This window comes from Salvelinus fontinalis, chromosome 12 (genome assembly GCF_029448725.1).
Source record: "Salvelinus fontinalis isolate EN_2023a chromosome 12, ASM2944872v1, whole genome shotgun sequence".
In the NCBI taxonomy this organism is placed as follows: domain Eukaryota; kingdom Metazoa; phylum Chordata; class Actinopteri; order Salmoniformes; family Salmonidae; genus Salvelinus; species Salvelinus fontinalis.
This window is the reverse complement of record NC_074676.1, coordinates 44,368,939-44,384,269: the sequence shown is the minus strand read 5'-3', so window position 1 is coordinate 44,384,269 and position 15,331 is coordinate 44,368,939. Positions and strand designations below refer to the sequence as shown.

The following is a 15,331-nucleotide window of genomic DNA, read 5'->3' as shown; positions in this document are numbered from 1 at the left end:
TGACATTCTCTCAACTAGCTTCATGAGGTGATGTAACACGCGCTCCAGCAGGTATATCTCTCTGGTCACCCCCAAAACCAATTCTTCCTTTGGCCGTCTCTCCTTCCAGTTCTCTGCTGCCAATGACTGGAACGAACTACAAAAATCTCTGAAACTGGAAACACTTATCTCCCTCACGAGCTTTAAGCATCAGCTGTCATAGCATCTCACAGATTACTGCACCTGTACATAGCCCATCTAAAATTTAGCCCAAACAACTACCTCTTCCCCTACTGTATTTGTTTATTTATTTATTTTGCTCCTCTGCACCCCATTATTTTTATTTCTACTTTGCACATTCTTCCACTGCAAATCTACCATTCCGGTATTTTACTTGCTATATTGAATTTACTTCGCCACCATGGCCTTTTTTTGCCTTCACCTCCCTTATCTCACCTCATTTGCACACACTGTATATAGACTTCTTCTGTTGTATTATTGACTGTATGTTTGTTTTATTCCATGTGTAACTCTGTGTTGTTGTATGTGTCGAACTGCTTTGCTTTATCTTGGCCAGGTCGTAGTTGTAAATGAGAACTTGTTCTCAACTAGCCTACCTGGTTAAATAAAGGTGAAATAAAAAAATAAAAAAAAAATAACACAAGTTATATAACAAATGATTTGGGTGGGAGAGCTGAATGGGGGGACATTGGGACACCTGTTCCTTCGTGTGCTGAGGTGAACCCCCAGCTCATTTCCATAGCCCAGTACGTGATTTGTCTGCAGAGCTGTGGTACACTATCGTCCGATTGTTGCATAGGTTGGTACACCACAGCTCTTGGGTGAAATGTCCCCTAGGTACAGATCTTGGATCAGCTTCTCCTCCCCCAATCCTAAACTTAATAATTAGTGTGGAAAATGATACACTGACTCAGGATCAGCTACTATGGGCAACTTCACCCTCCACCACAGCCATTTACTGTGGCTCACTTCTGTTTTGTATCCAACCACCTGCAGGTAAAGTAGCTCTGTACCACAAGAGTTCACCTGCTCTACTGACCACCTCATTTGCCCCAAGGTTTATGGTTCTCACTCATGGCCTTCTCAGTGCTAGGAATATTGTTTTTTTGTTTTTTACAAGTCCTATGTTTAGTTTATTGTAGAATCAAGAAATCACTAAATCTTTGTGTCACTTCTAAGGTATCAGAGATCTTTGTGTCCGTAGAATTGTGTCCAAAGTTGAAATAGTCTGGAGCTGTAAGATTTTCTGTGGATTCTCCAACAGTAACTTATGATATGACATGACAATACATCAACATAAGTGTTTAACTATGCAAATGAGTCTGTATATATAAAATCTGTTGCAGCTGGTGAAGAGGTGCCATCGATGGGTGTTAGGAAACAAAGCTTTGCTCTAAACAGTTCTTCAGCCAGAGGATCGAAACGGTCAAGAACTTGCAGCTTGCTGTTTGATGGCAACCAAGGGTTTTTCCAAAATGGAGGTAAATATCTTTCAATCTAATGCCTTTTGGGACAATTGGGGGTTTTACGTTACTTAAGTTGTGTGTCTGTGTGTTGTGCTTCAATGCATTACTGTAATTGCTGAAAACACTTGTTCGGTGTCTTTCAAGTAATGAGAGAGGTACATTTAATTTAAGGTAAATTAAGTTGTGAATTCATAAAGTAATTCATGGTGTAATACACATTGTGTTAACTATCAAACATACACTAAACAATGGACCGTATATCTAATATATCATTTGACCTTTGACCCTAACAGTGATTTTTTTTAAATGACTATTTCAGTCTCAACGATGGTCGGTCCGTTCCCACCAGGTTCTGTTCATCATCTGCTGCATGATGGTACAGGGTAGGTACAGCTTGTACACGGGGAAAGAAAAAGTAAAGTAAACTAATTTAAGTAGAACTAAAATATTATATTTGAGTAATAGTTTGTTTTCATTTATTCTTTAGTTTTATGTTTACTTTTTGATGTTACTCGGGGTATCTGATACCTTAACGATCAAGATCATAACATAATTTATTTGTGGGTTTAAGGTCAATTCATTTCACTATCATATGAAAAAGTATCAAGGTCTTCGTCATTCTAAGAAGATTCTAATAATGATATCTACAATATGCAAGAACCCCATTAGTTGGTAAAATGAAGGACTTTTCACTGAAGATGTTGAGATATTTGACCTCATTAAACAGATTCTCGTATCCAGAGCAACATACAGTAGTGAGTGAATACATTCTCTTCCTGGTCCTCCGTGGGAATTGAACCCACAACCTTGGTGTTGCAACTGCCATGTTCTACCAACTGAGGAACACAGGACCATATCAAAACAGCAATATAAAGCAGCATGGTTACCATTGTTTCCCCAGCGCCATGCCTGAGGTGTAAGATAGTGGTGAACTGCACCAACCCCAACACCGTATCCCTTCTGGCCGCCCTGGAGAACGTGATGAAGTTGTACTCCATACGACCTGTCATGAACCTCTCAACCCCCACCAACATCAGCATGTACTTCACTCTCTACGGCATCCTGGGTGTGGTAAGGAGTAGTAGGACAGCATTCCTTTCAACTAGTTCACCTGAGGAGACATACCATTAAATCCATCAATGTATTTGACATGTGCTATATAGTTCTGAATGTTCCTCCACATCATGTTTGTAGATCGATTGAAAATGTGGCTTTATTGCCTTTACTTTGTATCCTAAAACAAAAAGTAATTCTCTTCTCAGGAAGAAAAAGCACAACTGTTGAACACATACATTTGGCTGGTGAAGGTGAACTTTTTTTTTTTTATTATTATTTTTGCAAATATATGTACACAGTGTATGGGAGTCATTATTGCACTTTGGTTTCTCATTCTCCTACAGAACGTTACTTCATGTTACATATTTGTTAGGGCACACAGCATCCATTCACCAATATGTACTGGACAGCAATAGTGATATATATTTGGTTAAAACTAAAAAATATATTTTATCTTTGACTGTAGAACAATCCGAAACATCAGATTATAATTTTGAATGCTGCTTACAAACATATTGTATTGTTGCTAATGTGTTGTTTCAGGAATGGGAGAATGAATTTTTCAGCTGGGACCCAGTCCAATGCGGCTCTACCAGTATTTCTTTCCCCAGGGAAAGGTTCTGGTCACCAGATGTGGTAATCAATGAATTGTGAGTGAAACATCTCTATAGTCTATATAGATACGATATACTTATTTTATTTTTATGAAACATTGAAGTTGGTGTTACTGCTATTAGCCCATACTGTAGGTACAGTACATATTGAATAACAGATTCATTCATGGAAAAACACTGTTTTTTTTACTAGATCAGGGAATGTGAAAATGTTTAGACCAATATTTAACCTATTTAAAACTGCTTCCATGCAGTGGTGGAAAAGAACCCAAAAGTAAAGATGCTTTAATAGAACATGACTCAAATCAAATCAAAGTGTATTTGTCACATGTTGTCACAATGGCGTGTATAAGTGGCAGAGGAAGTCAGGCGCAGGAGAGTCAAAATAGAGTGTAGCATGGAGTACTTTAATTAAAGTCCCAGTAATTTGCTCCATAACACTCACGGAAAAATATAATACAAATCTGGGTACGAAGACCCATCGCACACCTATACACAAAACACACAACACTTGACAACGAACAATCTCTGACAAACACATGAAGGGAAACAGAGGGTTAAATACACAACAGGTAATGAATGGGATTGACAACAGGTGTGTGGGAAGACAAGACAAAACCAATGGAAAATGAAAAGTGGATCGATGATGGCTAGAAGGCCGGTGAAGTCGACCGCCGAACACCGCCCGGACAAGGAGAGGTAACGACTTCGGTAGAAGTCGTGACATTACCCCCCCCCCCCTGACGCGCGGCTCCAGCAGCGCGTCGACACCGACCTCGGGGACGACCCGGAGGGCGAGGTGCAGGGCGATCCGGATGGAGGCGGTGGAATTCTTTTAACATAGAAGGATCTAAAACGTCCTCCACCGGAACCCAGCATCTCTCCTCCGGCCCGTACCCCTCCCAGTCCACGAGGTACTGAAGGCCCCTCGCCCGACGTCTCGAATCCAAAATGGATCGAACAGAGTACGCCGGAACCCCCTCGATGTCTAGAGGAGGCGGAGGAACTTCACGCACTTCAGCCTCCTGGAGCGGGCCAGCCACCACCGGCCTGAGGAGAGACACATGGAACGAGGGGTTAATACGGTAATTAGTGGGCAGTTGTAACCTATAACATACCTCGTTCACTCTCCTCAGGACTTTAAACGGCCCCACAAACCGCGGACCCAGCTTCCGGCAGAGCAGGCGGAGGGGCAGGTTTCGGGTCGAGAGCCAGACCCTGTCCCCTGGTGCGAACACCGGGGCCTCACTGCGGCGACGGTCTGCGCCAATTTTCTGGCGCCTTATGGCACGCTGAAGGTGGACGTGGGCTGCCTCCCAGGTTTCCTCAGCGTGCCGAAACCAATTGTCCACCGCAGGAGCCTCGGTCTGACTCTGATGCCAAGGAGCCAGAACCGGCTGATACCCTAATACACATTGAAAAGGAGTAAGGTTAGTGGAGGAGTGACGTAGCGAGTTCTGGGCCATCTCTGCCCAGGGCACGAACTTCGCCCACTCCCCCGGCCGGTCCTGGCAATAGGACCGCAGAAACCTGCCCACATCCTGGTTAACTCTCTCCACCTGCCCATTACTCTCGGGGTGAAAACCTGAGGTAAGACTAACCGAGTGTCACACCCTGGCCTTAGTATTATTGGTTTTCTTTATTATTGTAGTTAGGTCAGGGTGTGACATGGGGAATGTTTATGTTTTGTTTGTTTGTAATAGTGTTTTTTCGTTCCATGTTCATCTTCGTTCGTTTCATTAAAAGAGAAGATGTATTCTTATCCAGCTGCACCTTGGTCCTCATTCTCTCCAGTACACGATCGTGACACCGAGATCCCCAGACGTTCCATGAACGCCTTCCAGACCCTTGATGTGAACTGGGGACCCCGATCAGACACTATATCCTCAGGCACCCCATAGTGCCGGAAAACGTGTGTAAACAGGGCCTCTGCAGTTTGTAAGGCCGTAGGGAGACCGGGCAAAGGGAGGAGACGACAGGACTTCGAAAACCGATCCACAACGACCAAGATCGTGGTGTAACCCTGTGAAGGTGGAAGATCAGTCAAAAAATCCACCGACAGGTGCGACCACGGCCGTTGAGGAACAGGTAAAGGTTGAAGCTTACCTCTAGGCAGGTGTCTAGGAGCCTTGCACTGGGCGCACACCGAGCAGGAGGAAACATAAATCCTCACGTCCTTAGCTAAAGTGGGCCACCAGTACCTCCCATCAAGACAGCGCATCGTCCGACCTATCCCAGGATGACCAGAGGAGGGTGACGTGTGAGCCCAATAGATCAATCGGTCGCGGACAGCAGACGGAACGTACAGACGACCAGCTGGACACTCAGGAGGAGAGGGCTCTGCACGTGACGCCCGCTCAATGTCTGCGTCCAGCTCCCACACTACTGGCGCCACCAAACACGAAGCTGGGAGTATGGGAGTGGGATCCATGGACCGCTCCTCTGTGTCATACAGCCGAGACAATGCGTCTGCCTTGACGTTCTGGGAGCCTGGTCTGTAAGTAAGAGTAAACACAAAACGAGTGAAAAACATGGCCCACCTTGCCTGGCGAGGATTCATTCTCTTCGCCTGCCGGATGTACTCCAGATTGCGGTGGTCAGTCCAGATGAGAAAAGGGTGTTTAGCCCCCTCAAGCCAGTGCCTCCACACCTTCAAGGCCTCTACGACAGCTAACAGCTCTCGGTCCCCCACATCATAGTTTCGCTCCGCCGGGCTGAGCTTCTTCGAAAAAAAAGCACAGGGGCGAAGCTTCAGTGGCACACCCGAACGCTGAGAGAGCACTGCTCCTATCCCAGCTTCGGATGCGTCCACCTCTACCATGAATGGCAAAGAGGGATCCGGATGAGCCAACACAGGCGCCGAGGTAAACAGAGTCTTCAGGTGTCCAAAAGCCCTGTTCGCCTCAGCCGACCACTGCAAGCGCACCGGGCCCCCCTTCAGCAGTGAGGTAATGGGAGCCGCAACCTGAACAAAACCCCGGATAAATCTCCGGTAGTAATTGGCAAACCCCAAAAAACGCTGCACCTCCTTTACCGTGGTTGGAGTCGGCCAATTACGCACGGCTGTAATGCGGTCGCTCTCCATTTCCACTCCTGAAGTGGAAATCCGATGCCCTAGGAAGGAGATGGATTGTTGGAAGAACAAGCATTTCTCAGCCTTGACATATAGATCATGCTCCAACAGGCGACCAAGCACCCTGCGCACCAGGGACACATGCTCGGCGCGGGTAGCGGAGTATATCAGAATATCATCTATATACACCACTACACCCTGCCCGTGCAGGTCCCTGAAGATCTCATCTACAAATGATTGGAAGACTGATGGAGCATTCATCAACCCATATGGCATGACCAGGTACTCATAATGACCTGAGGTGGTGCTAAATGCCGTCTTCCACTCATCACCCTTCCGAATACGCACCAGATTATACGCACTCCTGAGATCCAATTTTGTGAAGAAGCGTGCCCCGCGCATTGATTCCATAACTGTATTTATCAGAGGTAGCGGGTAACTATATTTCACCGTGATTTTATTGAGACCTCGATAATCAATGCACGGGCGTAAACCACCATCCTTCTTCTTCACAAAAAAGAAACTCGAAGAAGCGGGTGAAATGGATGGCTGAATGAACCCCTGACGCAGGGATTCAGAGATATATGAATCCATAGCCATCGTCTCCGCTTGCGACAGGGGATACACGTGACTCCTGGGATATGCAGCGTCTACCAGGAGATCTATCGCACAATCCCCCTGTCGATGGGGTGGTAATTGAGTCGCCTTCTTTTTACAGAAGGCGAGTGCCAAATCGGCATATTCAGGGGGAATGCGCACGGTGGAGACCTGGTCTGGACTTTCCACCGTAGTAGCACCAACGGAAACCCCTAAACACCTACCTGAGCACTCTCGCGACCACCCCGTGAGAGCCCTCTGTGGCCAAGAAACAGTGGGGTTATGACACGCTAACCAGGGTAGACCTAGCACCACAGAATACGCAGGGGAATCAATAAGGAAAAGACTAATCTTCTCCTTGTGACCCTCCTGCGTTATCATATTCAACGGTGCGGTGACCTCCCTGATAAAACCTGACCCTAATGGTCGACTATCTAAGGCATGAATAGGAACAGGCATATCCACAGACACAATAGGAAGCCCTAAACTATGAGCTAAATTTTTATTAATGAAATTTCCAGCCGCGCCTGAATCTACTAGCGCCTTATACTGGGACTGCAGGGAAAAATCCGGAAAAGTGACAGAGACAAACATAAGTGCAACAGAGGGCTCTGGATGAGAATGGTGCCTACTCACCTGGGGTGATGCCAGAGTGCCCTGCCTGCCTTCTCTATTCCCAGAGGAACCAACCCGGCACCGACCAGCAGTGTGATCTCTGCGACCATAGATGGTGCTCGAGCGGGAACCCCCTCCGGTCTCCCGGCGCACCGTCCCTCCCAATTCCATTGGTTCGGGAGAGAGGGTGCGGGAGGATGGAACAACCAGACCCCGATCTAGACGTCCACGAGTAGCCAGCATGTTGTCCAGCCTGATGGACATGTCCACCAGCTGGTCGAAGTTAAGGGTGGTGTCTCTACAGGCCAGCTCCCGACGGACGTCCTCGCGTAGGCTACAATGGTAATGGTCGATCAGGGCCCTGTCGCTCCATCCAGCGCCGGCAGCCAAGGTCCTAAACTCCAAAGCAAACTCCTGGGCACTCCTCGTCCCCTGCCTCAGATGATAGAGGAGCTCACCCGCCGTTTTTCCTTCGGGAGGATGGTCGAATACTCTCCTGAAATAAAGGGTGAACTCCTCAAAATGGTCCAACGCCGCATTCTCCTCTCTACACACAGCGCTGGCCCACTCCCGGGCTTTCCCGGTGAGGCATGAGACGAGGGCGGAACTCTTCTCCCGGTCGGATGGTACTGGGGAGACCGTGGCCAGATATAAGTTCAGTTTAAGAAGGAAACCCTGGCAGCCAGCAGTATCTCCGTTGTAACCCGTGGGTAGGGGTAAACGGATTTTGTTAGGTTCAGGTGGGGAAAACGCGTTAACGGTAAATCCCAGTTGTGGCAGTGGAGGCGCTGGAGAAACTCCCTGTCTCTCCCAGCGATCCATATTCTGGACAATACGATCCATGATGGCGCTCAAACAGTCAATCTCCTTTGCTTGTTCCATAACGCGCTTTTCCACCTCCATGGCCGTCGTGTCCTCTCCTGCTGACTTCATATATTATAGGTCAGAGATTCTGTCACAATGGCGTGTATAAGTGGCAGAGGAAGTCAGGCGCAGGAGAGTCAAAATAGAGTGTAGCATGGAGTACTTTAATTAAAGTCCCAGTAATTTGCTCCATAACACTCACGGAAAAATATAATACAAATCTGGGTACGAAGACCCATCGCACACCTATACACAAAACACACAACACTTGACAACGAACAATCTCTGACAAACACATGAAGGGAAACAGAGGGTTAAATACACAACAGGTAATGAATGGGATTGACAACAGGTGTGTGGGAAGACAAGACAAAACCAATGGAAAATGAAAAGTGGATCGATGATGGCTAGAAGGCCGGTGAAGTCGACCGCCGAACACCGCCCGGACAAGGAGAGGTAACGACTTCGGTAGAAGTCGTGACACGTGCCGAATACAACAGGTATAGATAGACCTTACAGTGAAATGCTTACTTACAAGCACTTAACCAACAATGCAGTTTAAAGAAAAATAATTAAGTAAAAAATAGATAAGTAAATAATATATATTTTTTAAAGAAGTAACTAATAAGAGCAGCACTAAAAACAATAGCGAGGCTATATACAGGGGGTACCGGTACAGAATCAATGGTTAGTTAAGGTAATTGAGGTAATATGTACATGTAGGTAGAGTTAGTGACTAAAAGAGGGGTGGGGCAATGCAAATAATCTGGGTAGCTATTTGATTTGCAGTTCAGAAGTCTTATGGCTCGGGGGTAAATGCTGTTTAGAAGCCTCTTGGACCTAGACTTGGCGCTCTGGTACCGCTTGCTGTGTGGTAACAGAAAGAGCAGTCTATAACTAGGGTGGCTGGAGTCTTTGACAATTTTAAGGGCCTTCCTCTGACACCGCCTGGTATAGAGGTCTTGGATGGCAGGAAGCTTGGCCCCAGTAATATGCTGTGCCCTATGCACTACTCTCTGTAGTGACTTGCGGTCGGAGGCCGAGCAGTTGCCATACCAGGCAGTGATGCAACCACTTAGGATGCTCTCGACGGTGCAGCTTTAGAACTTTTTGAGGATCTGAGGACCCATGCCAAATCTTTTCATTCTCCTGAGGGGGAATAGACTTTGTCGTGCCCTCTTCACGACTGCCCTTGTGTGTTTGGACCATGTTAGTTTGTTGATGATGTGGACATCAAATAACTTGAAACTCTCATCCCGCTCAAGTACACCCCCTTCAATGAGAATGGGGGCGTGCTCGGTCCGCCTTTTCCTGTAGTCCACAATCATCTCTTTTTTGATAAGTGAAGACACTTGCCAGTTGGTCAGCGCATGCTCGGAGTACACATCCTGATAATCCGTCTGTTCTTACAGCCTTGTGAATGTTGACCTGTTTACTCACATTAGCTACGGAGAGCGTGATCACACAGTCGTCCAGAACAGCTGATGATATCATGCATGTTTCAGTGTTGCTTGCCTCGAAGCGAGCATAGAAGTAATTTAGCTCGTCTGGTAGGCTTGTGTCACAGGGCAGCTCGTGGCTGTGCTTCCCATTGTAGCCTGTAATAGTTTGCAAGCCCTGCCACATCCGACGAGCGTCGGAGCCGGTGTAGTACGATTCAATCTTTGTCCTGTATCGAAGCTTTGTCTGTTTGATGGTTCGTCGGAGGGCTTAGCGGGATTTCTTATAAGCTTCCAGGTTAGAGTCCCGCTCCCTGAAAGAGGCAACTCTGCCCTTTAGCTCAGTGCGGATGTTGTCTGTAATCCATGGCTTCTGGTTGGGGTATGTACGTACAGTCACAGTGGAGACGACATCATCAATGCACTTATTGATGAAGCCAGTGACTGATGTGGTATACTCCTCAATGCCATCGGAAGAATCCTGGAACATATTCCAGTCTGTGCTAGAAAAACAGTCCTGTAGCTTAGCATCTGCTTCATCTGACCACTTTTTATTGACCGAGTCACTGGTGCTTCCTACTGTAGTTGTGCTTGTAAGCAGGAATGAGGAGGATAGAATTATGGTCAGATGTGCCAAATGGATGGCGAGGGGGACCTTTGTACACATCTCTGTGTGTGGAGTAAAGGTGGTCTAGAGTTTGTTTCCCTCTGGTTGCACATTTAACATGCTGGTAGAACTGAGATAAAACGGATTTAAGTTTCACTGCATTAAAGTCTCCGGCCACTAGGAGCACCGCCTCTGGATGAGCCTTTTCCTGTTCGCTTCTAGCCGTATACAGCTCATTGAGTGCGGATTTAGTGCCAGCATCAGTTTTTGGTGGTATATAGACAGCTATGAAGAATATAGATGAAAACTCTCTTGGTAAATAGTGTGGTCTACAGCTTATCATGCGATACTCTACCTCAGGCGAGCAAAACCTCGAGACTTCCTTAGATTTCATGTACCAGCTGTTGTTTACAAATATACATAGACCGCCATCCCTTGTCTTACAAGAGGTGGCTGTTCTATCCTTCTGAAAAAGCAGGAAACTCACCATCTGTAAGTTATTCATGTCTTCGTTCAGCCACGACTCTGTGAAACATAAGACATTACAGTTTTTAATGTCCCGTTGGTAGGATATACGTGCTCGTAGTTTGTATATTTTATTATCCAATGATTTGACAGTGGCTAATAGGACCGACAGTAAAGGCAGATTACCCACTCGCCGTAGGATCTTTAGAAAGCTTTCTCCTGCAAATTAGTGGGAGGAGTTCCTTGTCGGGTGTCTGGAGTAAATCCTATGCGTCCGACTCATTAAATAAAAAATATTCTTCCACTACAAGGAGAGGAATCCCTGTCCAGATGTCTAGAATCTCTTTTCAGTCATAAGAGACGGTGGCAGAAACATTATGTACAAAATAAGTTACAAATAATGTGAAAAAACACACACAATTCCACAATAGGTTAGGGGACCGTAAAATGGCAGCCATCTCCTCCGGCGCCATTATCATGGGTAGAGATATGACTCAAGTAAAAGTGAAAGTGACCCTGTAAAATAACATTTGAGTATAAGTCTAAAAGTATTTGGTTTTAAATATACTTAAGTATTTAAAGTAAAAGTAAAATGAGTGAGTCCGCCAGATCAGAGGCAGTAGGGATGACCAGGGATGTTGTCTTGATAGGGGCATTCAAAACGAGTACTTTTGGGTGTCTGGGAAACTGTACCTAAAAAGTCCATCATTTTCATTAGGAATGAAATGGAGTAAAAGTTGTCAAAAATATAAATACTTAATAATACTACTAAGTAATCTTTTGGGTACTTAAGTATTTTTACTTAAGTACTTTACACCACTGCTTCCATAAATATACTGTGTATATATATATATATATATATATATATATATATATATATATATATATATATATATATATATATATATATATATAAGGGTCCGAGTATATATATGTACCTCCCAAAAAATATTAACTGGTACCTTCAGATGAGTCTTGTAATGCTTGTAAGCATCCTAGAGCCAAACAAGCGACCGGTTCGTGAGAGTCTCACCTTTCAATAGAGGTGTAGCCCAAACTGTTCGCACAGAATTTGGCAGATCGGCAGTATCAACTTCAAACAAGTCTCGTGACACTTGTGTGCGTCGTAGAGCAAAACGGAGTACACCAACATATTTGTGAGAGTCTCATCTTTCTATAGAGTGGTCATATTAATTTGTTCGGACTCCACAGACGTCTTAGTGAGAGGAACAATTTTAGAGATGTTTAACGTTCCGACAAACATCGCTGAAGTCCGGCCACCTTCCACCACAAATGCTGAAAGCCGTCATTGGCAGATGTGGTGGATTGAGACGCAGCCCACGCAAAAAAATATATCTCTATCTTAAACAGACAGATCTTTGTATTATGCTAATTAGAATTCTGCGGGAGAGCGGACATCTTAACAAACACTTTAATTCTGTCCCTTTTTATTGCACTAGTGACAGATTCAGTCAAGATTAAGGAATATAAAACATATGATTTATATCATGCCAATGGTTTTAAGTCGTCCCCATATTTCTCCCTGTCTCACAGTATGGATCAAAGCACAGCTCCCATCATCCCTTATGTGTACATTAAGCATACTAGTATAGTGCGAGACGCCAACCCTGTCAGAGTGGTTAGCTCCTGTAAACTGGACATCTACACCTTCCCCTTTGACATCCAGAACTGCACCTTCACCTTCAGATCCTACATCCACCACGGTAAGACGTCAACGCAACCACGCTTTAGGACTAACTTGAAAATAAGGGTCCGAAGCCAAACCAATCGCTCCTTCTCTCCCCAAAAAACATCCTGACTCTCTCTTGTGATCGGAAATGATAGGTATGAAACAGGGTTGTCCACTGGTTCAATTGAGTTTTTGATACATTACTCGGTGTCAACCAAGGGATTTGTTTGCTATTAGGCCCAAGTTTACCATCCCCTCAGTACAGATCATGTTCTTCTTCCATATAGATTTAGCCCATTCATCCCAGGATGACCCATTCCTTTATCTCCCCTGCAGTGTCGGACATAAGGATTGTCTTAGGGAAGAAGGTGGAGGACATCCTGAAACGCTCCATTAGCGTGTTGTCCACCGAAGGGGAGTGGGAGCTGATGGACATCAAATACAGCAAGCTCAAGTTATCATCATTCCATCAGGGAGAAGGCAACCCCTATGATGAGCTCTGCTTCTTTGTAAGAACCCAAAGAACTGCAATTACTCAGACGCCATTCATTTGGGCTCTACAACTACAGAACGTTGACGTTTGTTTCAGAGAGTACTTCCTATTTCAAACATATGATGCTAACCCAGATAATTATGGCTTTGTCATGTCTGAAATTGGAATATATTGCATAACACCAAATCACCCTTGAAGGTTGTCACTGACCGTTGTGTCTCTGAACTGTAGATTGTCCTGAGGCGCAGACCAACCCTCTATGTGGTGAACCTCCTGATCCCCAGCTTCTTTCTCATCACTGTGGATCTCTTCAGCTTCCTGTTGCCTCCCCAAAATGTGGACCGCTCCTCCTTCAAGATGAGCCTTATTTTTGGCTACTCCGTCTTCCTGCTCATCGTGAATGACCTGCTGCCAGTCACAGGAAGCACCATCCCACTGATAAGTGAGTATGAAAACATGTTTACTGGGAACACCATAAAAGTCATAAATGTAGATGTAGATGTTTACTTTGTGTTATTGGATTAGCTGCTTAAGGCAAGTATCATTTTGAAGTCCACTTCCTTTGTCCTCCTAAGAGTGGCTGAATATTTTCCTCTCTTCACCTCCCTCCTCCTCCTCCTCCTCCCGCCCATGCAGATGTGTTCTTTGCCATCTGCTTGGCTCTGATGGTGGCCAGCCTGCTGGAGACTATTCTCATCACCAACCTCCTGGTCGGCTCCAGTAACTTCCACCCAGTGCCTGGCTGGGTCCGATTGCTCGTCCTGCACTTCACGGGCACCCTCGTCTGGCTGCCTCAAAAATCAAGAGAGGACAAGATCATCCTCAATCCAGTTTCAGGAGGTACCCCTGATCTGATCCTTCCAGGGATTTAGAATTACACAGACTTTCAGGCAATTAGCAGATCCTTGTCTTGTCCAACTCAATGCAATATAGTGAACCATTCAATTACAGGCCTGATCAGTATCATAAATGCAGGCATCACTCTGAGAAATGTTTCCATCCATTTGACTAGTCTAAGGTCCGACCTTAGACAGAATTGTACTTCCCACGTAAGTCAATAATTTGTGTCATTAGGAGGTATATTCATCATTTCTCATTTCTCCCTTCCTTCCCTCTTTTCTCTAACAAACAGACGTGAAAGTCTGCCCTCTAGTGTCGGTGGAGAGACAGGTTCAAACAGGAGAACAAGGTGAGATGTGGGCAGAGGAACCCAATTCAGCCCTGGCGGAGCTGAGGAAGCTGGGCAATGACCTGCAGTCCATCCGCATCCAGGTGGCCCAGCATGTGGACGGGAACCAGATCTCCCAGGACTGGATGCAGGTGGGCTACATCCTCGACCGGCTGCTGTTTGGCGTCTACTGCATCTTCATCACCTTCAGCTTCATCGTCATCCTCAGCATCTGGAGTAATTCGTACAACCAGTGATGTAATAAATAAAATAGGTGGTTAAACGCCATTCGTCGGGAATAAAGTAACGTTCCTTGTAATTTCTAACCATTTTCCCATGATAGGTGGCTAATTGTTTGTGTTAAAATACAAAATGTGTGGAAATAGTGCTTACACTCCACTACACAACCGCGTACAAGACTTAGGAGTCTACCATGTTGTCAACTGCTGTTTAGATTTAAAAACAATTACCTTAAAATTACCATAACTTAACAATTGTTTGTTTGATCTTCTGGCTGCACTGAGTAGGTATGTTGACTTATATATTACTATATCAGAGGAAATATATTTTTATTTGTCAAATAAACATACTGTCACGAAAACCACTGTTTCATTACTAACAACAATTCATTGGGGTTATCTGAGACGTTTTCTGAATTGTAATGTTGATGGTGGATCAATGATGATGAAGATCTGTCACGCAAGACATGGATCAATGACATGCAAAGTAGGGGATCATCCAAAAACCACATCCTTGTTTGATTAGAGTGTCGACATACAGGAAGGTTTTTTTGGGCATTTTATTAGGATCCTGGGATCCTGGGGTCCACAAAAAAAATGAAACATTACATAATACAGAACATTAATAGACAAGAACAGCTCAAGGACAGAACTACATGCATTTAAAATGGCACACATAGCCTACATGTCAATACATACACACAATATCTAAGTCAAGATAGGGGAGATGCATTGGTCCGCGAGGTGTTGCTTTACCAGTTTTTTTAAACCCGGTTTGCTGTTCATTAGAGTAAAATGAGATGGAAGGGAGTTCCATGCAATAACGGCTCTGTGTAATACTGTACCCTCTCTTGATTTTGTTCTGGATTTGGGGACTGTGAAAGACCCCTGGTGGCATGTCTGGTGGGGTAAGTTTGTGTGTCAGAAATGTGTGTAAGTTGACTA

General features: G+C 45.2%; 1 protein-coding gene across 1 annotated transcript; it reads left to right on the top strand.

The window, feature by feature from the left end:
- Positions 1 to 1,355: 1,355 nt before the first annotated feature.
- LOC129867478 (5-hydroxytryptamine receptor 3A-like) lies at positions 1,356 to 14,411 on the top strand. The gene is made up of 10 exons (XM_055940916.1): positions 1,356 to 1,481; positions 1,786 to 1,849; positions 2,368 to 2,537; positions 2,729 to 2,773; positions 3,066 to 3,172; positions 12,351 to 12,520; positions 12,823 to 12,995; positions 13,211 to 13,421; positions 13,616 to 13,819; positions 14,106 to 14,411. The coding sequence occupies exons 1-10, from the start codon at positions 1,452 to 1,454 to the stop codon at positions 14,402 to 14,404; spliced, it is 1,473 nt and encodes a 490-aa protein (XP_055796891.1). The 5' UTR covers positions 1,356 to 1,451; the 3' UTR covers positions 14,405 to 14,411.
- The last annotated feature ends 920 nt before the right edge of the window (positions 14,412 to 15,331 follow it).